The 23629-nt window shown below is 30.8% G+C and overlaps 1 protein-coding gene across 1 annotated transcript in view; it reads left to right on the top strand.

The window, feature by feature from the left end:
• LOC134715615 (E3 ubiquitin-protein ligase MARCHF5-like) overlaps positions 1-23629 on the top strand; it is a 29984-nt gene that overhangs the window by 1745 nt on the left and 4610 nt on the right. Inside the window, exons 2-4 of the mRNA XM_063577910.1 lie at positions 1713-1918; positions 7017-7147; positions 12958-13144. Of these exons, the coding sequence (XP_063433980.1) occupies positions 1713-1918; positions 7017-7147; positions 12958-13144 (524 nt within the window). The remainder of the gene's footprint in view (positions 1-1712; positions 1919-7016; positions 7148-12957; positions 13145-23629) is intronic.

The following is a 23629-nucleotide window of genomic DNA, read 5'->3' as shown; positions in this document are numbered from 1 at the left end:
ATTCTAGGTGGGGACATTTGCATTGTGATTCTATTATGAAAATTATGTTAAAAGTTTAAAACCGGAAGTCTTGTCTATGACCTAAAAGTCGGTCTGATGACAGAAAAAATACTTAACACTTTTTTTTTGTTTTTCTCCCAAAATAACCCAAACTGAATAATCATAAGAATGGATGAGAAATGCGACTATGCATGGTACCTATAGGACACAGAGGCATGATGATTAATATATTGCTGAAGGAAGAGAAGCGACACACAAAATGAGGTCTTCTCGTTTAATAGTATATATAACTAATGGCAGTTGCTATTTGTCCGGCTAGCCGGACGAATAGTACCAAGACTATTTGTCCGGCCAATACAATGCGCATGTCACTATAATATTTGTGTGTGCGTGTAATATTATCTTCAGAAGCACCAGGGGGTAACACATGTTTGTAATCTTTAGTGTTAGGGCCTAATCTTGTTACTAGTAATTGAAAAAGTTGTTTTCTTCATACTAGTATATAGTCCAATGTGGGTAACGAATAATTAGAAAAAAAATAATATACATCCCATATGTTTTATATAAGAAGAGAGAAGAAATTACTTGTAAGCAAACTTGGGTTGTGTTTTACTCGTGCATTTTAAGTTAAAGTAAAGGATTTTGTCCAGATAAAAAAGTTTAAAAATCATTATGTCTGTAGCTGTTAAAGAGAAATAGACCCCTTGACATAAAGTTATCCATGTTTTGAGTAAATTTAAAGGTGAGACATTTGTCTATACCCCCCCCCCCCCCCCCCCCCCATTTAAAAAAAAAATCTATTTATGTGAGGGGGTCGGGCTGACACGGTGTGCTTCTTTTCCCAAACTTCTCTTCTTTTTTTTTCACCTGATCCCATCTTTGCTGTCCCATGTATTTCATTACCCCACTTCATATATATAATCCTTCTTCCAACATCCCCACTTCAAGCCAGTTTGTAGCCTCCATCCCCCTCCCTGCCGATATACCCCTTCGAGGACTACTTGCAAGATTCATTTTTGGAATATAACTGAGCTAATTTTCATTCAGTTAGACATGCAATTGTAAAGGCCTTTCTCAACTACTCTTGCTTTAAAAATGCAATTGTAAAGGCCTTTCTCGACTACTCTTGCTTTAAAAATATTTTCCACCATTTACACACGGCTGTAGCGAGTCGAATAATTTTGTAAAACCGATCAGTTTATATCCGATTTTATTTCCCTTTTTCCTTGTGATTTCATTTTTTTAAGAGTTCCTTTTATAAGATTATATCATTCTTAGAACTTCATTGAATCATGTTCCATTGTCAAATTCCGAATACTGCAAATTTTATCACAAATATTGATATCACCGTTTTCAGCCTTGATCTTAAAATTGAAAATCAGTGATCAGATTACACGCTTCTGAAGATTATATTACACACACTTCCGAATGCACATCCTATGACATGCGCATTACAATGGCCGGACAAATAGCCCTGGCACTATTCGTCCGGCTAGCCGGACAAATAGCCACTCCGATAACTAATTCCTAGTTCTTTAACTACAATTATTCTGTGTCAGACTTGTATCAAGCACTTATATTGTGTCCATTGTTGCCTCAACTGTTTAGGGTTGTACTTTTGCAGTCGTATCTAGCTGCTGTCAGTGAGGCAATCTATTTTTAATTTGTATTTTTTAAAGTAAATTATTACATCTGTATTATGTATATGACAGGAGATCATGCTGGGTGTGTTTTGCTACAGATGAAGATGACATGGAGGCAGGTTGGGTCCAGCCATGTATGTGCAAAGGAACAACAAAATGGGTCCACCAATACTGTCTTCAGAGATGGATAGATGAGAAGCAAAAGGGAAACAGTACTGCCAAAGTAGCTTGTCCACAGTGTAATATGGAATATATCATTATATTCCCTAAAGTTGGTTAGTATAGAAGAATACACTCATTTGCCTGTTTAATGTGAAAAAGATTTATGGAAATTCAAGTATGTTAAAAAGAGTTACCCTGTTATAAATTTAGTCCTTGTTGTCCCCTTTTCTGTCTCTCAGTTCTTCCATCCATCAACAAAGTTTTAAAAATAAAAGGAAAATTTCCATTGTTTGTTTTGCTGTAAGTTTTTGAAAGTTTGAAGGGTTAGAGTAAAAGGGTGCCTCAAAAGTGTTCAGCACATGATTTTATCTATTGACAACCAGTTTTGGAGTTATTAACCTCTTTTTTTTCCTAATTTGTCTATTTTCTTAACATTACTGGATCAAGGTTATACATTTTTTTAGCAAAAAGGATCAGTTGAACAATGATTAACTATAAAAGTATGTTCATGTAAATATCCTAATCTGGCAATTTTTTCAATACAGACACAGATGTGTCCTCTTGATTCGCTAAAGTGCATTGCCAACACATGTTAAAGTGCGATGGTTTGCTAAAGTATAGACATGATAAACATACTATGGATTTTGACGTGAACAGTCGTTTATACAAAAAAAAATGAACATACCGAAAGCTAAATGTAGAATATTTGATTAACAATTTAAAACCAAATGTCCATGACTTACTTAATGTAAACCTTACTGTGCTTTGATGGTTGAGGCAAATGTTGGTTTTTTTCTGAGTGCTGGAAGAAGCACTTGTGTCCTGCAGTCGACCATTTTACTATACAGATACAAAAGTATACGCATAAGTATCCTTTATCTTGTTTCTATTAGAAGCTAATGGATATATTGAAATCATTGTTTATGTTGCAGTTTACTTTGCGGTCCCCGTTACAATATTGTTGATTTTATTTGAAAATTAAAGTTGGTTAAAGAAAGGTACATGTTTTCGTGCGTAAATCATAAATTGTCCGCCAAAACATTATTTTGTATATTGTAGGAAAATACAACCTGTACTTGCTGCGAAAAAGGAGAAAGCTTGAATAACATAGCATTTCTCTCTCATTTAGATTAAGATTTTGATAAATGAATGTTACACAATGAACGAATTTTGTATTTGGGTGGAATCAGAAAAAATGGAGATTTTAACATATTGGGGCATATTGTTTCCCCCATTATATTTAGGAAAGTAAATTAAATGTCAAACCAACAAGTTCAATACCAGCTAACTTGCAGCCAAATTTCATTTAGATATCTTGTACCAGCCAAAAGTTTTATTAAAAAAACATGTCAAATTTGTCAGGAGTGTGACGCTTTTTGTGTGACAGGATTTTTTTTTAATAATTTACATGTTGAGTAAAAATTATTATGATGATTGCATGTATATGAAGATGGTTTATAATCATTCTTCAATACTAGGTTTTGTAGATTATAGATTGGTGTTATCATTGCACAAATATTATGTAAATAAATATACATTGTGAAAAGGTATGTACCAAAAATTAATATTGGCAAAATTTGATAATTTCTAAATTAAAGTGTTATGGTTGTATTTTAAAGGAGTATTTGTGTGTAAAACTGGTAAGTATTTATTGTATACATGTATAAGCTATCCATAAAAGGCTATACAGACATCCTGAGGTGCATAATTCACATATTGGATTAACTTCTATACAAGCACCCAAAAATGTCAGGAGTGTGACAACTGTCTTTAAACATGTACCAAAGAATACATAGGACTTAAATATGTTCTTCTTCTTTATTTTTCAGTAGTGGCTATTCCAAAGAGAAGAAAAAAATTTATCACAACTGTGATATGTTTATATCATAGATGTGGGAGTGCATTATATATGTCAGGAGTGTGACGCTTTTTTTAAGGCATTTTCTGTCAATTCATAATTTCACAAGGACAAGTTCAACAGGTTTCTTTGTGTTAGAAATGTTAAAACAAAGTTATATTCCTATCATTTACCTCTTAAATGTGTTATTTATCATGATTGTTTTGACACAATAAGTTTTAATTAGTCATTTTTCTATTTTTTGTGCACAGTAATGCAAATTTATCAAAGGAAATAAGTGTGTACAACTATAAAATCATATAGGAAAGTGAGGAAATGAATTTTGTACAAAATAGAACAATCATTTTGAATTTGAATGGTAAAGATGTTTCAAGGATTAACCATTCAGATGTAATTCGTCACACTCCTGACATGAATTTAACAATTTAAGAAAAATATGAAAATTAGCTTTATTTTTAGGACAGATAGTTGAAAGACAGCTAGTAATTTAGAAACTTTTGGTAAATCTTCCATTCCTTAAAACATCCACTAGACCTGCTGACATAAGCCAGGAAAAATTATCTGGAAGAAATGATTCAAAGAAAGAGACTTGGAAAGAGAAAACCCGCAAATATTGGCTGAATATAAAATTAAAAAATTATCAGAGGAAGTTGGACAATCTTAAACAAAATAAAAAAATACAAAACCATGCTAACAAAAAAAGGCTTAAAGAAAGAAGAACTTTGAATTCCAAATTTTATAAACAATATAAAGAAAAACAAAGGCAGTAGCAGAAAAACAGTAGAAAAAAAGGAAGAAAGATAAAAAAGAAGTTGGGTTGAATAAGGACTTAGAATCGAACAAAAACAGCTCAAAAATTCAAATGAGAACAGATCTGTAACTGTGTCAGATTCCAGATGTACAGTGAGAAAACCTGCACAACACACAAGAAAACAACTGCCACAAAACAAAAATGCTTGGACGAGTTCTTTGAAACACATCATAAAAAATGCTACACCCAGAAGGGCCTTCTAGAAGGGATCATTTATAAGCATTTTTGTTTTGTGGCAATTGTTTTCTTGTTTGTTGTGCAGGTTTTCTCACTGTAGATCTGGAATCTGAAACAGTCACAGATCTGTTCTCATTTTAATTTTTGAGCTGTTTTTGTTCGATTCTAAGTCCTTATTCAACCCAACTTCTTTTTTATCTTTCTTCCTTTTTTTCTACTGTTTCTCTGCCACTGCCTTTGTTTTTCTTTATATTGTTTATAAAATTTGGAATTTGAAGTTTTTCTTTCTTTAAGCTTTTTTTTGTTAGCTTGGTTTTATAGGTTTTTATTTTAAGATGGTCCAACTTCCGCTGAGCAATTTTTAATTTCAGATTCAGCCAGTATTTGCGAGTTCTCTCATTCGAAGTCTCTTTCTTTGAATCATTTCTTCTAGAAAATTTTGCCCTGCTTATTTCAGCAAATCTGGTAGATGTTTTAAGGAATGGAAGGTTTACCAAAAGTTTCTTCATTTTACTAGCTGTCTTTCAATTATCTGTCCTAAAAATAAAGCTAATTTTCATATTTTTCTTAAATTGTTAAATTCATGTCAGGAGTGTGACGAATTACATCTGAATGGTTAATCCTTGAAACATCTTTAAATATACCATTTTAAATCAAAATAATTGTTCTATTTTGTACAAAATTCATTTCCTCACATTCCTATATGATATTATAGTTGTACACACTTATTTCCTTTGATAAATTTGCATTACTCAATGACTCAGTGCACAAAAAATAGAAAAATGACTTATTGTGCCAAAACAATCATGATAAATAACACATTTAAGAGGTAAATGATATGAATATTACTTGGTTTTAACATTTCTTACACAAAGAAACTTGTGGAACTTGTTCTTGTGAAATTATGAATTGACAGAAAATGCCTTAAAAAAGCGTCACACTCCTGACATATATAATGCACTCCCACATCTATGATATAAACATATCACAGTGGTAATGATTTTTTTCTTCTCTTTGAAATAGCCACTTCTGAAAAATAAAAAAAATAAAACATTTAAGTCCTTTGTATTCTTTGGTAGATGTTTAAAGACAGTTGTCACACTCCTGACATTTTGGGGTGCCTCTCTTTGTGTTTTTTTTAAATGGTCCTAAAAAGAAAGTCCTGTTCTATGGGTAAAGATATCAGAAATTGAAATCAATGATATAGCAATGTGTTTAGTGATTTTTTGTGAAAGTTTAAAGCATTTTTCAATCTTTATAAAATATGTCAGGAGTGTGACAAAATACTGAAAATAGAAGGCTTTTTCTACATACAATTACATTAAAACGGTACAATGAAATGACATTTTGTTTTTTGCAAATGATCACAAAATCTCAGGGCTTTCAAAGTTTACTATTGTAACTGAAATATATTAAGATTCTTTTTATTGGCAAAAACTTCAATCACTAGTTACTATTATTTTTATCAAATTAAGCTATTCAATTTGATTGTTATTGTATGATTTAGCAGAAAAGATGGAAATTTTGGTTTTAAAATTTTCCTTTTTATATTGACTTTCATTTGGAAAAGGTCTGAGCAATGTTTTCTTGACTGTTTTATTACCAAACTTGTTTTTAAGTAGTATGGTTTCTGTTAAATATTTTTGAGATGTATGCTATTAAAATTTAAGATTATTCAATGTGTCTGTTTCGTTCAGCCTGAAACTTTGGAATTATAAAATTTAAAGTATTGGTAATAGGGCAAGACAAAAAGAAATACAAAATATTAAGTTTGAAATTGGAACCCCCATGTCACACTTTTGCTTCATTTTTTCTGATTACACCCATTTGTAATTTAGGATGAGGACTTTAAGGGGAGATGTTCACATAAGAGATAGACTACATGTGAACTGCAAGCAACGCTAATTATCAAAAAATTTGATACGACTGAATTTAAAAAAAATCATACACCAGATACATAGATTTTTGTCACACCTACATTACCATTTTAACAATTATCACATGGTCGGTCTTTAAATTGTCGATTTTAAATTCAGAAACAATCACTTAAGTCTACCGATACATTATAAAGCCTATCCCATATGTTATAAAACTTAGCATACTAGCTTTTGCAAAAAAGACTATTTATAAACATCCGTGTTCTTTAAAGTTTTAAGCCCTTTAACATTCATTACCCTTTTGGTCCATCACACTTTAGCGTGATATTCCATCATACTTAAGCAAACAAACAACCATCGCACTTTAGCGTGAGACACCATTATACTTTAGCGTAGACCATCCCACTTTAGCGTGACCATTGCACTTTAGAGAACCATCGCACTTTTGAGTCCTACATATATAATAGAGAAATGTATTTATATTACAGGCCCTGTTGTATATATATTAGAGAAATGTGATAAAATAGCTAACATGATTTGCCCATTCCTGGCTGGTAGTGTTATTGTTGGTTCTTTATGGTGGACAGCTGTTACTTATGGTGCCATAACAGTCATGCAGGTATGTTATCAAGTTCTCCTAAAAGTTTTTAATAGTTTTCTTCTGTTTTTAATATAAACGTCAATAATAAAGTGTACCATACAAATGTTGAATAAAATCCTTATTAATCTATAATCCTTTTGACCAATTTTATACCCTAGCTGTGAAAAAGTGGGGGTATACTGTTTTACCTCTGTCTGTCCATTCGTTCATCCGTCCCATGATTATTTTTTGTCACAATTTTCTCAGGAACTACATTACAAGGAAGTCTGAAATTTGGTTTCAGGGTTCATATAAGTCAGCTACATTTGTATACTGTGTGATGCGTTTTCAGATTCATCACTCAACAACTTCCTGTTTACCAAACACCTACATCATATTACACATGACATCCAAGTTGAAAATTTTCGTCAAAATTTTCTCAGGAACTATATTACAAGGATTTCTGAATTTGGTTTCCTGGTTTATATCAGTCAGCTATACTGTGTGATGGGTTTTCAGATTCATCACATAACAACTTCTATGAAGGAAGCTATACTCAAGATTCTGAAAATAACAGGTTTTTATATATATGTGTCATAGCATAAAATTTGACTGCTGCTGGTTACCAATTTGATTGATAGATTGTTCGTGCTTAACATTCTGTGGCTATTATTGAGGACAACTTGGACATGAAACTATTAAAAATTTTACATGATAGCTAGGTTCTACAAGGTCTGATGGATAGCAGGGCAAAATGGTGTAAAATCTTGACTGCCACTAGAAACCCATGGCATGGATAGAAGTCGAAATTGTGCCTTGAAACAGGCTACCTAAAGATTCTCACCTCATTGTTTATAACAACTTCCTGTTTACTGCCCAGTATTTGGGCGGCAGTATCATCAGTGAGCGTTGTTTGGCCTGTTCTTTATTTTGAATTGGAAATTTTTCTAGGCATTGCAATACCTCTTTAGAACAAAATAAGAAAGATTAATTGCTTTTACGATTTCCGATTTATGTTGTTTTGTTCTTTATGAAAGGTCAAATTTATAAGCGTCAAGAGGCCAAATATGGTCAAAATGTTAAATATTTCAAATATATGTTTCAAACATTGAAACAAGCTTATGGAGGTTCTGAATAAATTTTTTTTTTTTTGGTTATGTGCATGACCAATTCAATGAGGTGAGAATCTTAAGGTAGCCTGTTTCAAGGCACAATTTCAACTTCTATCCATGCCATGGGTTTCTAGTGGCAGTCAAGATTTTACACCATTTTGCCCTGCTATCCATCAGACCTTGTAGAACCTAGCTATCATGTAAAATTTTTAATAGTTTCATGTCCAAGTTGTCCTCAATAATAGCCACAGAATGTTAAGCACGAACAATCTATCAATCAAATTGGTAACCAGCAGCAGTCAAAGTTTATGCTATAATACATTGTACATATACATACCTGTTATTTTTAGACTCTTGATTATAGCTATGAGCTACTGCAGAGTTAATTCAAAAACTATTACAGTCTTTCTTTTTGAAAAGGAGGTAATTGGCAATTTGATAAAAAGTTAATTGAGGAAGAAATATTTTGTTATCTCACTCACAGACCTCTTGAATCATCTAATATATATAAAAAATAAAGAAGATTGTGGTATGATTGACAATGAGAAAACTCTCCACAAGAGGCCAAATGATACAGAAATTACCAACTACAGGTCACCGTATAGCCTTCAACAATGAGCATAGCCCATACCACATGGTCAGCAATAAAAGGCCTCGAAATGACAATGTAAAACAACTCAAACGAGAAAACTAACAGCCTGATTTATGGGAAAAAATGAACAAAAACAAATATGTAACACATAAACAAACAATAACTACTGATTTACAGGCTCCTAACCTGGGACTGTTACGGACAAGCACATACGTAACATACAGATTGTGGCGGGGTTAAACATGTTAGCAGGATCCCAACCCTCCCCTAACCTGGGACAGTGGTGTAACAGTACAACATAAGAACAAACTATAAAAATCAGTTGAAAAAGGCTTAACTTATCAGATGGATAAAAATACAAATATGTTCATTCTCTCTCAAGCTATTAAGGAGTAGTTTTCCCTTGTGAGGAATAAAGGCTGATAGTAGTTTCTTATTGATTACATCAATGTATCGCCTTTAATTACCAAGATTTAATATTATGTATTAGTTATAAAAGAATAGGAAAAATACATCAATGAAGTGACTGAACTACCAAAAATTAGGTTATAGCCAATCAACATAGAATAGAAATTTTCAATTTGAATAGCATTTCTAATGACTGAATAAAAACAACTGTGTACAATTGCTAGACAGTACAGAAGAGTTGTTGAAAAATTTATGTATGAATTATATCAATTCTACTAATAGTTGCTTTCAGTTTATTATGTATATGTAACATTAACTCTTACTGCACTGAACTCCTTTCAGTAAATGTCAATGTTTTCTTGGTCCACTATATTTTTTGTGTTGAATGATTGTAAGGTGGGTCTCATTGGGGTCTAAACGTGACGCGGGATTGCTGATATTTTGTAAGCGTGACACGTGAAAGTCAAATTATTATGTCGTGAAAACGGGAAATGAGGTCTTGCGGCACCCGGGAAATGACAAAACAATGAGAATTGCTTACGTACATAGTGTAAGCGGGATACGGGAATCCGACAAAAAAGTAAGCGGGATCCGGGATCGGAACCCCCCAATGAGACCCCCTGTAAGGTGGACATGTATTTCTTGTTATCTTATCTTCCTGGATCAAGAAGCCTTGCTTCAGTATAGGCTTCTTTGATCACTATTTGGCCTGCATTTCTCAAAAACTATCTTATAACTTAAATTGGTTGTAAGTCATGAACAAATCTATATTCCTACAAGTAACTTGCATTATTAGAGCCTGAAGTTTTACTTTAAAAGTATGGAAACAGTTGGGAGCAAAAATGACAGTATTTGATTTTTTCCACCTAAAGTTAAACTTACAGAATGCATGCTTTGCAAATGATTTAATTGTACAGATTTTGCACAAACATGCAAATAATTTATGCACATTTAACGATTTGACAAATTTAAATCTGATCTCCCACTTATAAATGTTAGAAATAATTGTAAGAGAAATTCTGTCAGGACATAAATAATCCTTTTAATGAAAGTTTTAGCAATTAGTTTCTGATTGAAAATGGTATTAGATAAAGTCATGACTGTTATGCTGGACAACTTTAAAATGTACCAGAAATATCTTTTAAGTTGATATAAAACTTTCATTAAGTGTATGTTTGAAATTAACTGTTATTCAAAGAATTATAATTTAAATGGAATGGACTACATTCATCGATCATTCTTCATATGATATATTTCTTGATATTTGAGGAAAATCACTCTGGATCACACACACAATTTAAACTAAGATTTTGCTCACATCTTTTTTTTATTGGGCTCAAAACTAAGTATGATTTTAAAAAAAACATGCATAGGAGCATAAAAGAAGAATGGCTGAATGATAAAATCCTTTTTGTGGATGAGTTTTATTTACCATTTCAGTTGCGAATATTTGAATTAATTTATGTTATTGAGTGAAAGAAAAAGAAAATGCTTAAAGACCTAAAAACAATTAAAAAGATAACCAGCAATACAAGTTTATCAAAAAAAGATATCTGAAAATTACATTGCAACCTTGTCCTTCATCAATAGATCAACCGACACACCTTAAAATCAAGTAGAAAAAGGGGGGTCACAATTATACAAACAGTGTTTCTGTATAACATCCCAAGATTTCCAACTATGAATTACATTTTTCCTAATATGATTTTTTGATTTCTGTGGAGATTTATGATTAATGATACCAAAATGATTGTTAATGGTTGAACTGTAGATTGCTAACTTTCTTATATTCTTCAAACCTGAGGGAAACAAGACCAAAACTGAAACTTGAAGTAGTTGAGGAATACCCAGGATCCTTTGCTGCTCTCAATTCCTTAAATTTTGTTTTTAATAAATAATTATTTTATTATAGTGTCACATATTGATCAGACAATATATATATATATATACCGGTATATATTCAACAATTCATAATACAAACAGAGGTCAAATATCCAGCCTTAGAATAGACTTTATGAGACACTTTAAAACACATCAGACAATTGTACATTTATATAGAAAATAAAGTGAGGCTTTATTTAAAGTAGAGACTCAATAACATCTACAAATTGAGCATTCTAGTTAAATATACAATTGAAAAATTACAAGTAATGGTAACCAATTATACAAGTACTTAGATTGCATAAGGAAATGATTATGTTTAAATATTTGCAATTATTGCAGTAGCCAAAATTAACCTGAAGGGTTATGATTTATTAGTTTTTCATTTAACTTTATCTTTAAGATATTTCAGAAAAATTCTCTCTGAATAGTGTGATCCCAAAAATATCAAACTCAAATTTGTCAAAGCATTATCTTTGGTTAGACTCAACTCTGGTTTAGATAAATATTCAAAATTGGAGCATGAAAAATAATGCTTGAATAAGAAATGACGTGTGTCAAATTTTATTTATGAATTTTTGAGAAAATGTCAAAATTATGAAAAAATTGATACGCTGAAAGAAGCGTAAAATTAGTCAGACCATAGCAGTTTTTAAACAATTGTGAAAAAAAAATGAATTATTTAACAGTTCATTGAACCTACACTTGTTTGATATCAGATTCACTGCTATAATCATATGAAAAAAACTACAAAATGTTATAAAATTTATTGAAGCCCTGATAGTGGAGAAGGCATATACAATATTTAATGTATACAAACATAACTAGCTTTCCTGTTTCACTACAATATATTATTTGATTGGACAGATATACAGGAAAATCCTAGAGCAATTACAGTATTGATTTGGTACCAGATGTTGTGTGTTAAGAGACATCTGTGGGACCCTTGTTTTATTTACCATATAGAACTGCCATTTACATATGCAATCAATACTCATTTGCATATAGATTTTATACATGGTTCAGGGCTGTCCATCAGATCCAGTGAGATAACCTTACCTAACATTAATCAAGCTGATTGTTCTGCAGTGATGAAATTGATTTCAGGTGTGACATTAATCAATAACAACATATTGTTCAATTAAACATGTACAAATTATCAGCTGATCATTTCTTAAAAGTGGAAGCTTACCAAATAAAACCATGTTTAAATAGCTTTGTACCAAACATATCGATTTTTAAAGCATTTGTTAATCCCCAAAAATACATCAATGTGTATAAAAATCAAATAAATTTATGTTTGCTTTTGGTTTTGGAAAATAAATGTTATATTAATAAAATAGGATTTATTGATAAGAAGAAATCCCATTTGATTAATATTTTTTTTGGTCACAAATGAGTAATTTTTTCACAAATCTAAAGCTCCATATTCCATGCATTTTTAATGTTAAATAGCAAAAGGGAGGTTAAGCATTTTCATTTGTAAGCTATAGCTTATTATATTGAATGAATAAAACAATCAGTTAGGATGGTACCATGAATAATTTAAATTTCAACTGTAAATATGTAATATAAAAGTAGTTAAACAGTTTTCTCTACATGACCTTGAAAAATTAGACTATATATATATGTTATGAATTAAAGAAAAACAGTAATTTTGAATTTTTTCAGTTTGATAAAATATGATGTATAATATAATAAACATGTGCAGGTACATGACAGATACAATGTTGAGACTAGTGCATGCTTTACTTGTAAAGGCCTTCAAAAATGGAAGACTGATTTATGATGGGTTTGTTTTTTTAATTTTTCTGGTGTCACTTTCAACTGATTCCATATGTACTTCTCATTTTCAGGTGTTAGGTAGCGAAGAAGGGGTACATGTCATGCAGGTGGCTGATCCACTTTTTCTCCTGATTACATTGCCAACTATTCCCATAATGATGATTCTGTGTAAAATGGTACGATGGGAAGACTATGTACTGCGATTGTGGAGAAAACATTCTGCCAAACTTCCATTTTATACTAACTTGTTTCCTGATGGTGAGCTATAATTACTAGCATTTGTACATGTATCCCCCATCAATGAAAGGAGGTAGCATTCTGTTTTCAAGTTTTTCTATCCATCCAACCATTCATCTTTCCCAAATCAAATTAAAGATTTTAGGCAGTAAACCAAGAATTTATGGTCACATCTTTATGAAAATATATGACAAATTAGGGTTTTGACCCAGGTTTCGCATTTCACTAAAAATGTTAAAGTTTTGTTTATGGTTGTTATCAATGAAATTGTGGACACATCAACTTATTACTTTAAACTTAATGATAAACGGTATTCATCAATAACAAAATCAGTACATGCACAGCAAAAAACACACAAAAAGCAAATGAACAGCCCAATTTTTCTGTTGTTCTTCATGTCACAGCGAGGCCTTCAACACAGAACAAATAAAAATCTTACCTCACTGCGAGTTTAAGATGGCCCCTACTATTACACATTGTTCATTATGATGTAGACTTTTGAGATATGACCTTAAATCTCATGAAATAATTAAGCCACAGGTTCAATATCTGTTGAGAAAAACTTGCAACGGGAGTCTAAGGTATTATTTTTTTTAAAAATGATAATGTATCATAAACAATTAAAAAAACTTCATTCCTACTTTCACTTTGTGACATGGTTACCCCAAAATTGTATGGAGGATGCTTATGATAAAACTTGCCCTTATTTTTAGGCTTCATTAATCAGGTTTTGTACAATGTATTAGGATTTCACTTTATACAATGTAAGCACATGTTGAATACAATCAGAATGATAAAAAAGAAAAAAAAATAGTAAAATAGCTATAGGCTTTGAAGAGTTCCTGGAAATCCTATTTTAAAACTACTCCCAGAATGTATATAAAACAGAAGTCCATTGCTGGTTTGTTAGGATTACAAATGTATAGTAATGTATTTCTGAAAATAATCATATACAGAAAGAATTAAAGCTATGCATTTTGTAATGCAATATTGGTTGTGTTGACTTATAAAAATATTTGATTAATCCCTAATTGATAATTTGAATGTGAGGTTGTTAAACTGCATTGACTTTGTTGCACTATTTGCCTGTCAGTTAGTCTTTAAAGGGGATACACTATGCACAACAATGTGTGCAAATTTGTTTATGCAAAAGCTAAATAAGAGAGTCTATGTCCTAAGTTTTGGCAATTTATAGTGAAATTTTTCAATCTGAAGTGTTCAGTATTGAGCCAAGTAGAGCTGTGAATACACAGATAAAGGATGTTTATTAATGCGAATTCTAATTAGGAATGTTGATTGCATTGATGAAAAACTAATACAAAAATATATATAGAGAGATGCCAAATGAGAAATTAATCAAGGATGAAGCAATAAGATCCATTGAAAACTTTTGGTTTATTTTATCTTGTCTGCAAGAATAAGTTCTATGCATTTTTCAACATTAAATGTTTTAGTTTCATAGAATTTCTGGAAATTCAGTTTGTTTAAAACTGTCAATTGGTCTAATTTATCAGTAGAAACATCCTCTGAAAATCTGTCTAAAACTATAAAGAAAAAGCTGACAGAAAATATTTGTTCATTAAAATTTTTGGAAAAATTATGTTTAATAATTAAGGCACATCCTTTCACTTGGATATGAATCATGAGTTTGATTATTGAAAAGCATTAAATCAACAATTTTGAGGATTTTAATTGAATAATGATGATAAATGCAAATAGGTGGAATAAAATCAATTGTCACAGGTATTATATTGATTGAAAATAAAAGGTTGTTTAAATTGGAATATTAAAGGTGATGGGAATTGGGACACAGTTGAGAAAATTGTGTTTTGAGTCTTAAATATTTTAGCTACAAACGAGAATTCAATAAAAAAACAAAACTGTTTTACCACATCTAAGAAGACATAATTAAGAAAAGAACTGAACACATGTGACATTTTAAATTGATAATTTTTTTTTCTAAACTAGTAAGATAGCTGCTATAAGAATAGATACACATACATGTTATTGAAAAGGATAAATATATGGTAAAAGTCGATAGATTTCTTAACACAACAACACATCAACAATATGTACAAAACTGAATGGTTGGCAACGCTCTGGCCTGAATGTTGAAATATTGGTGATCATGACAATAGTCCTCATAGCTTGTGTTTTACAATATAATCATCTTTCCCTGAAAACAAAGCTAGAAAATCAGAAACAAAATGTTAATACCGGAAAGTTTCCTTTTCTTGCTAGAATTTATTTTCCTCCCATGTACTTCTCCCCCCTTTTCCCATAAGTTTTGATTTTACCCTTATATCGAAAGACAGGGTTTTATTACACAACCATCAATGATCAGAATATGTATGATTTATTACAAACTAGATTGAGTGCTACCCATCATAAAAGGACAAAAAACAGAACATATCTTATTGATTTGAGACATATGGACTCTAAAACAGTAATTTAATCAACTTCTACCACTGTTGTTCTCCCTGGAATAATCAATTTGTCAATTAAATTAACACAAATCTAAACTTATTTGCAAATGACATTTTGATGATTTTTATGTGAAATTGACCACTATTTTTTCAATAAATGACTGACATGTGCTATTTTTATGGATAATAATATACTGTTTGTTATCCAGGTATTATTGTAAATTGGAAGCATGTAATTAATATAAAACCTTTGATTTTTTTTTCTCACTTTCTTGCATTAGTGATTTTAGCATGTTTTCTGCAATTAAGTGGGTAGTAAATCACTGTTGTGAAGATTTAAAGTGAAATTTCAACAACATTATTAGATTTGAATTAGGAATCACAAAGACTTGCTGAAATGGAAATGTATGTGTTGTAGAACTGTACAGCTAGATGCTGATAATGGATAGTTTCATTATTTGAAAGTAATTTGAATTTTTTCCTATCACAGCTAGTCAACCAAATAGGACCAAACTCTTTTTATAGATAGTGCTGTTTTGTAAAACATGTCAGATTAAGATATTGTTTACAGGACTTCTATTTTAGGTCGAATGTAGATATATTTTACAGGACTACTATTTGAGGACTATAGAAAATATATTTTACAGGACTTCTATATGAGGACACTAGAAAATATATTTTACAGGACTTCTATATGAGGACTATAGAAAATATATTTTACAGGACTTCTATTTTTAACCTACATTCATACAGGGGTCAACATAAGCACTTTCTTACAAGCTTTAAGCAAGCAAATGACGGTAGTTATCTTCTTCCATTTTGAGGAAGAAAATGACACAAAAACATACAATACAAACTTACCCAGGAATAGCACTTATAGAATTGGTACTATAGACAGATAGATAACAAAAAACGCTACTTTATAATACTTTATTAATGTAACTGACAGCTAACTCTTAAAATCAACCACTGTACTTCCATCTGTCGTACAGCAACAACTTAAATAATGTAATAATCATAACAACTCTCTCACATTATTGACAAAATTTAGATATTTCTGAATTTACAGTACATGCATAAGATAGACACAAGTTATATTCCAGTGTTCATATATTAAAATAAAGAGATATGGATTGTTTGACAATGAGACAACTCCATATGTTTAGCTGCAAATTAGTTTTTCTGTCACCAAAATAACAATATAAAAAACTCTAACAACAAGTCTATTAAACTTATAAGATATCTTTTTTCAATATAAATGTCAAAAGGATAGTTCAAATGTAAAAAAAAAACCAACAACAACAAGATGGGAAATTAAACAACCACTGATGAAGGTCATGATTTAGAACTGGCGTAGGTTCACAACTTAGTTCTATAAGGTCAACCAAGAATTCTCCCTTTTTTCTCTCGATTACTAGACTAGCCTCTAACAGTATACAACATGTTCACTTTTCAAGGAAAACTGTTTTATTGTTTTCACAAGAATCAATAAGATTCTTTTAGATTAACCATTCATGGTCTGTGATATAATCAAATCTGTAACTAACTTTAAACATGCTTCATTGTTTACATCTATGACATAAACGGCAGTTTATATATAATGTCACTAGTAACAGCTGTCAATAGGATTTTCCTCCTTGTTGATCAATTGCTTGACAAAAGAATTGAAAGTCGGGAATGAATATTTAACGCTATTGGTACTTATAGGAATTTTGACGTATTTTTTTACGATTCTGGGATGGTATTAAACAATATTGATGAATTTCTATGGTGTATGGAGAACAATTGCTACAGGTCTCTGTAGAGTTGATTATCTGATAATTAATTGTGATTAGGTTAACAATATGTCCTGTTGACTGAGTTCTTTACTACTAGACACTATCCATTAAAGTGTATGATTACCCCAATCCAAATGTCAAAGCTTTATTAGGAATAACAGAATTAACTGTGAAGTTTGTTTACCTCTAGAGAATGTTTTTAATTTTACTTGGTAGAAAACGGTTTTTATCCAAGGCTGTGTTTTTTTTTTTAAATTTCTTTTTATAACTAATGTTTTTTTTTCATATTTATACCTTTTAAACAGGATGGGTTGATTTTGGACAGGTACACCATTTAAGTTTGTCAAAAATGCCCTAAACAAAGCTCTATATATGTTTTAGAACTTTTAGTATTACTAGTGTATTGAATTTGCTTAGTTTTTGTGAGCTGAACCACTCCAAAAACATGAAAGATGAAGCAACATTTGGCTGTCCCCTTTAAAAAATGAATTTCTATTTCACATAAAAGAAGTGAACAGTCTTTTACAAAAGACAAATGTCTATACAATGGCTTCAGATTATCTTCCTTTACCAGATGTTGATATACCACAGCTTTAACCATTATCTTTTAATTGTTGGGTTGTATTAAATTTTGACAAGATCCAATTACAAAAATCAATACAGTACAGGTGAAACAGCTTGATTCAGGTAACTGGACCATACTTTTACATTAGTTTCACCAGAACAACTTTTTTCTCAACACCTTACATTTTTGAAATGGAAAATGAAATAGTATTGAAGTCTTCCCAGAAAATTAGTGAACACCTAGGGCCACAATTAAAAATATTTTGGTTTGTCCAAACCCTACCCAAAGGTTGAGACAGTGGGTAGGTAGGTAGGCATTTTCATTTTTTTTTCAAAGAGAGAAATTGAAGTATCGATTGTTTATTAGTCTACACGCCTAAGTGATTAAAAAAAAACTTCTTCAAATCAGGACAATAAAAGAATTTGAGTAGGCAGCTTTTTTTGGGTAGGTAGCGTTTGGGCAAACACACCTATTCTTTTTTATGGCCCAGCCAGACTGGTATTGTGTATGCTGTAAATCACCTTTTAATATATTCACTCCATAGCACTATTTACAAATGATTGGAATTTCTGATTAAATTATACTAAATAGGAATTGGAGATGTGGGTAAATTCAATGAGACAGTAACTCCCCAACACAAGTTTACCTCAAAATAAGATATCAAGTGAGCACCATTCAGTCTTCAACAAGTGTCAGGATTCAGGAAATAGCATAAATTCCACATAGACAAAATATTATTGTTATTATAGGACAAGCACATTTACAAAATTGTATATGTGGCAGGGTTTCTCGAGATGAAGAACAGCTATAAAGAAAAGGTATTCATATTTTATTTTCAAAATACTGAGAAAAAGTAATAAATTTGAGATCTGTCATTAAACTTAGTTGAATTTTGTCACATTATACAATTCTTCAGATTCAGACAAAAACCCAAGGCCAGATACATTTTACTGTAACACTTGATATACATTCATTTGATTACAGTGTAAAATGATCAGTAAATTAGAACTGAAATGATCGACTTGAGTTATTAACTGTAACTGAATCTTTTTGCATTTCCTGGTGTAGAAAGAATGAATTGTTTCTTGGCATGTCATGGGAAGGTCCTTAAATTGTTATTACTATATATTTCCTCACCAGACTTGGAGGATTACAGTAATTTAATGTAGTTCTAGTTCCTTGTTCTGTTTCAAATAAATTGAAGAAAAAAAATTGGAGTTAAATTTTCAAATGTCATTAGTTACAAGGGAATTAATTGACTTGCATTAGATTGGCAGCATTAATGTATTTGAAAACATTTGGTTACAAGTGTTTTTAATGTTAGAAATGAGTTCATGACATAATTTGTTTACTACACCCACAAGGCCACAACTACCTTGTATATCAGAACAATAGTTCCAGGGAAGATGTTATTGCAGAATTTGATTTAAGTGGCATACACACATTCTTATGGTTAATTCTGTTGAAAACCATCTCAATTATGATGTCTTATGTTTATTTATTCGTTTCGTTTGGTGATCTTGGTCAAATAAATAGATGCTAACTGCCCCCCCCCCTCTTTTCTGGGAAAAATTTGGTTGATTATATAGGGAATCACAGAAGCATGACTGGAGCAGGCCCCCTCTAAGGCTGTCAGTGGGCCCCCACTTATGAATTTCTGAATCCGCCACTGGTAAAGTCCATCCACACCCTCAGCTATGACAAAAATTAATAGAGAAAACAACTGACAGCAATTCTTAACATGATAGAGACAACCATCAAGGTTATTCCACAAAATCATCATATGATGGGGTTAACCTTTTTTTTTTAACACCCTAACCTCCTATTCTAACCTTAGTCAAATTATTCTGTTTAAAAGCACTTTATAAAAAAAATATTGGTATTGCAGATGACAAAAAAGCTACTACTGGTACATTGATTTCTTTGTTGATATTTTAATGCTTTTATTACATAAATACATTAACATTAAAGTTAAGTTGAATGCAAATATATATGAATCAAATTACACCCAGATTTGATCAAAGGCAAGCTTTTAAAGGATTTTTTTTAAAAATTAAATCTTAATGTATATTATAATTTCGTTTGTCAACAATTCTTCACCATACAAAATGTTTTGGATTGTTAACCACTATATCGTGATAGTAAGGAGGGATGCTTTTAATTTTTGTATAACTGCTTGAAATGGTTGTCGTATCAACGGTTGATACAAATTTTAGTTAGCGTCAGAAATGTCATATTAACACAGATTATTTTTTAACCATATATCAACACCCACTCGCAGATCTTCAGTTTATGATAAAAGCAATCAAACATTCTGAAGCTTTATGGATTAACTCCCTTTGTTTTCACGAGGAAGCATTTACTGAAGATAAGCTATTATTGGTTAGAGTCGAGGTCTTCTCCAAATAGACAGAATCTATCAAATATGAGATAATTGTTCTATTGTAAATAGGATATTGATGTAACGTCAATATTTGGCATCAGAGTGCAATACGAGGCAATTGTTAACGATATTTAAAACAGAGTATTATTGATTATCTATACAGTGGTTCAGCGTACAAGTTATTTTCACAGGGGAAATTAGGCTGAACTATGGACTTGCTAAACCACTGTTGCTTTACTCTATAAAGTAAAAAATGACAAAACATCAAACTTTCACTTCATGATTCCTTTGTGTATTTTCTTAGAAGAGTAGCCTAGCCTTTACGTACTGACAGACTGTCGCCTAGGAATATCTTATTCCTCTTGGCTTGTTTTTATAGCATTAGATCTGTCTTTATTGATGTAACAAATAGGATTATTAATAATAAATGCAAATTATTTTGTTTTATGTATTAAATGGTCTAGCATTGACACTTAAATTATAAAGTCTGGTGATTTATTTTTGAATATATTTTTTTTTAAAGAAGACAAAAAAAAATATTATTTGGTTATTGAATAAAACAGAGAAAACAGTAGAAAATATCAATAATGGTCAGTTTGTACTTAATAGCAATCTTTATGATAAGCATTCGAATCCAGAGGCATTGAGCTCAATTTAACAAATATTTTACATGAAAACCAAGCATGTTTGGAAATTCAAAAAAATGACATGTATTTGCTTATTTATCATTTTGTTTAAAACAAATGTTCAAATCACACAATTTAATAACAGGAAATTTGTTGAGAACTCAGACAACAGGAAATTGTATATGCAGAGTATGCATATATTGTTGTTAAGTTATTTTGAACAGAAACATTTTGTGATGAAAGTATCCAACAGTTTAATAACCTTATACCCTTTATAGATTTGTATTGCCAATGAATATAATCAAAGCTTCAATTGTTTGCAACTATTGTTATTAACCGTATTATCAATATTATAAATTTTTTCCCTGTAAGTCATTTCCATATAAATTGATGTCAGTATAGAGTTTTGTATTGCATCTTGGTCCATTACCGTTTGAAGAATTACTTAATTTGTCGATTGTTCAACAACTTGTCATATAAAACAACTTGAAATACAATCATTTTCTGCATTATTAAACAAATAAAAACAGAAACTGTTCACTTTGATATGAAATCTACATTGATGAAAGTTTAGTACAATGCTTTGCCTCTAGATGCATAATCAACTTTTCATTTTAAGACCAAGTTCAATAACGGTTTGCTACAATGCAATATTTAGGTAGCAGGGAAAAAATGAAATGGCCAATTGATAAGTTAAGTGCACTGGCCCAGTTTATAAAGATTATCTTTTTAATGTGTTTTATGAATTGGCAAAGTAATGTATATTTTGTCCTCTTATTAACATGCTTGGATTTCTAGTGGGTTTTTAACCTTTGAATGTACAGAAGATGTATTGTTGATAAATTTTGTGGAAAAAGTAAACAAAAACAACGTACAAAGTATCATCGACTTTGGGTAATGTGAACTATTTGTTAAATTCTGACTTGTCATATAAATAGAACTTTATATAACTTTCACAAGACAATACCTTTTTTATTTAAAATTAGATTTTAGATTCATGAATTGATTTGGTTGATATGAAATTAATGGTCTTATAACAATCAGAGTTGAGTTTGTAATTATTTGAAGATAACTATTTGACGGTTATCTAGATATAATTACCCTGTAATTACTTTCAAATGGTATTGATCATTACAGGACTGGGTCAGTACAAAACAATGGAGGGTTGGATATTATATAACATTATACTATGCATCACACATCACTGGCTCAGTTAATATGTACCAGTAGATAGAGGCAAATTGCTGATCAAATATAGTTTACATGTTACTCCTCCAGACCATGTCTGCTGGCCATATGCCATTAAAAAGGACATTGGTATTACGCTTTTTGTTTGTTTTTTGCAAAGGAAAAATTTAGCAATTGATACATTCTTTTATGAAAATAAATTAAGGAGAATGGATGATGTTGTTAGTTGTAGGGATAAGAAAAATTTCTTAAAGCATGGGTGATATGTTTGTATAATGAACCAATCACTTGTATGTTAATTCTTTAGTAATCATAGGTACATTTGAGTGTTACAGTAATGATTTATCATAAACCATTACTGTTTGGTATGTTATTGCAATATAAACCATATTTAAGAATTGAATGCTTCTTTTTGTAAATTTATTGGGGTGTAAAAGCGTTGACCGAAGTACATTTTGTATGAAGCGCGGAATCGCTTCATTCTAAAAATGTACGCACGGTCAACGCTTTTACAACCCTATAAAGTTACAAAAAGAAGCATTCAATACTTATAATTACATTTTTTAGCTAGGATTATAAAAGCACGATTTTCATGAAGTTAAATTTTTAAATTCACCTGTGCACTTTATTGTGGGACCTCGTGTCATCATGAATGAAATGTTATTGTCTCATGCAACTGCTTACGGAATAACATAATAATAACATGTGATGTGCAATTAGCCAATCAGAATAACGTATTATAATGAAACATACATCTAATGTAATTATTAAATAATATGAACATGATAAATAATACTAGGCAATGATTCCTAGAAGCATTGTACTCTTAATGTCTTAAAAAAGAAATTTGTGTTCTTGAGGATATTTAATATACCATTGTTTTATGTTTCTTTGTCTATTTACAATTATTTATAGATATTTGTTTCTGAGAAGATTTAAACAGCTGGAACAGACTTGAACAAACATCTGCTCCAGCTTTAAAATCTTCCAGCTTGATTTAAAAGATTCCTGAAATACTCTTAAAATATAAGCCTCAAGATAAGAGTATTAATATGGTTCAAAGAGAGATAACTCACGCATATATCATGAAGTTTTGCAAAGCTCTGGGTTCATTATAAGATTCCATGCAGAAAAGTCATAGATAAAATTTGAAATTTTTATTGGAACGAATGTAGTATTAAACAAGATTCTTTTATTCGGTTAAGAAAGAGTGGGGATGTAAAAAAATATTACTAAATTTGTTCATACTATTCAGAATTGGAAGTTCCAAAAATATGATATTTATATAAATCATAAGTCACTTAATCTTGTGTTCAAGCTGTAGATTGTAAAAGATGGCATATTTTATAAGGATTACTCAGGAGAAAAGCAATATCATGTGAATTGAAGGAAAATAATCACATAGTTTTCGTCATTATAATAAGATTACAACACACACCTTTTGGTCCTCAATGCTCTTTAACTTCATACTTTATTTGGCTATTTTAACATTTTAAAGAAAATCTGCATTTCTTATTTGTTATTAATAAATGTCTTATTA

This window comes from Mytilus trossulus, chromosome 4 (assembly GCF_036588685.1).
Source record: "Mytilus trossulus isolate FHL-02 chromosome 4, PNRI_Mtr1.1.1.hap1, whole genome shotgun sequence".
NCBI classification, from domain to species: domain Eukaryota; kingdom Metazoa; phylum Mollusca; class Bivalvia; order Mytilida; family Mytilidae; genus Mytilus; species Mytilus trossulus.
The sequence above is the reverse complement of the archived record's forward strand: the minus strand, read 5'-3'. Positions and strand labels throughout refer to the sequence as shown.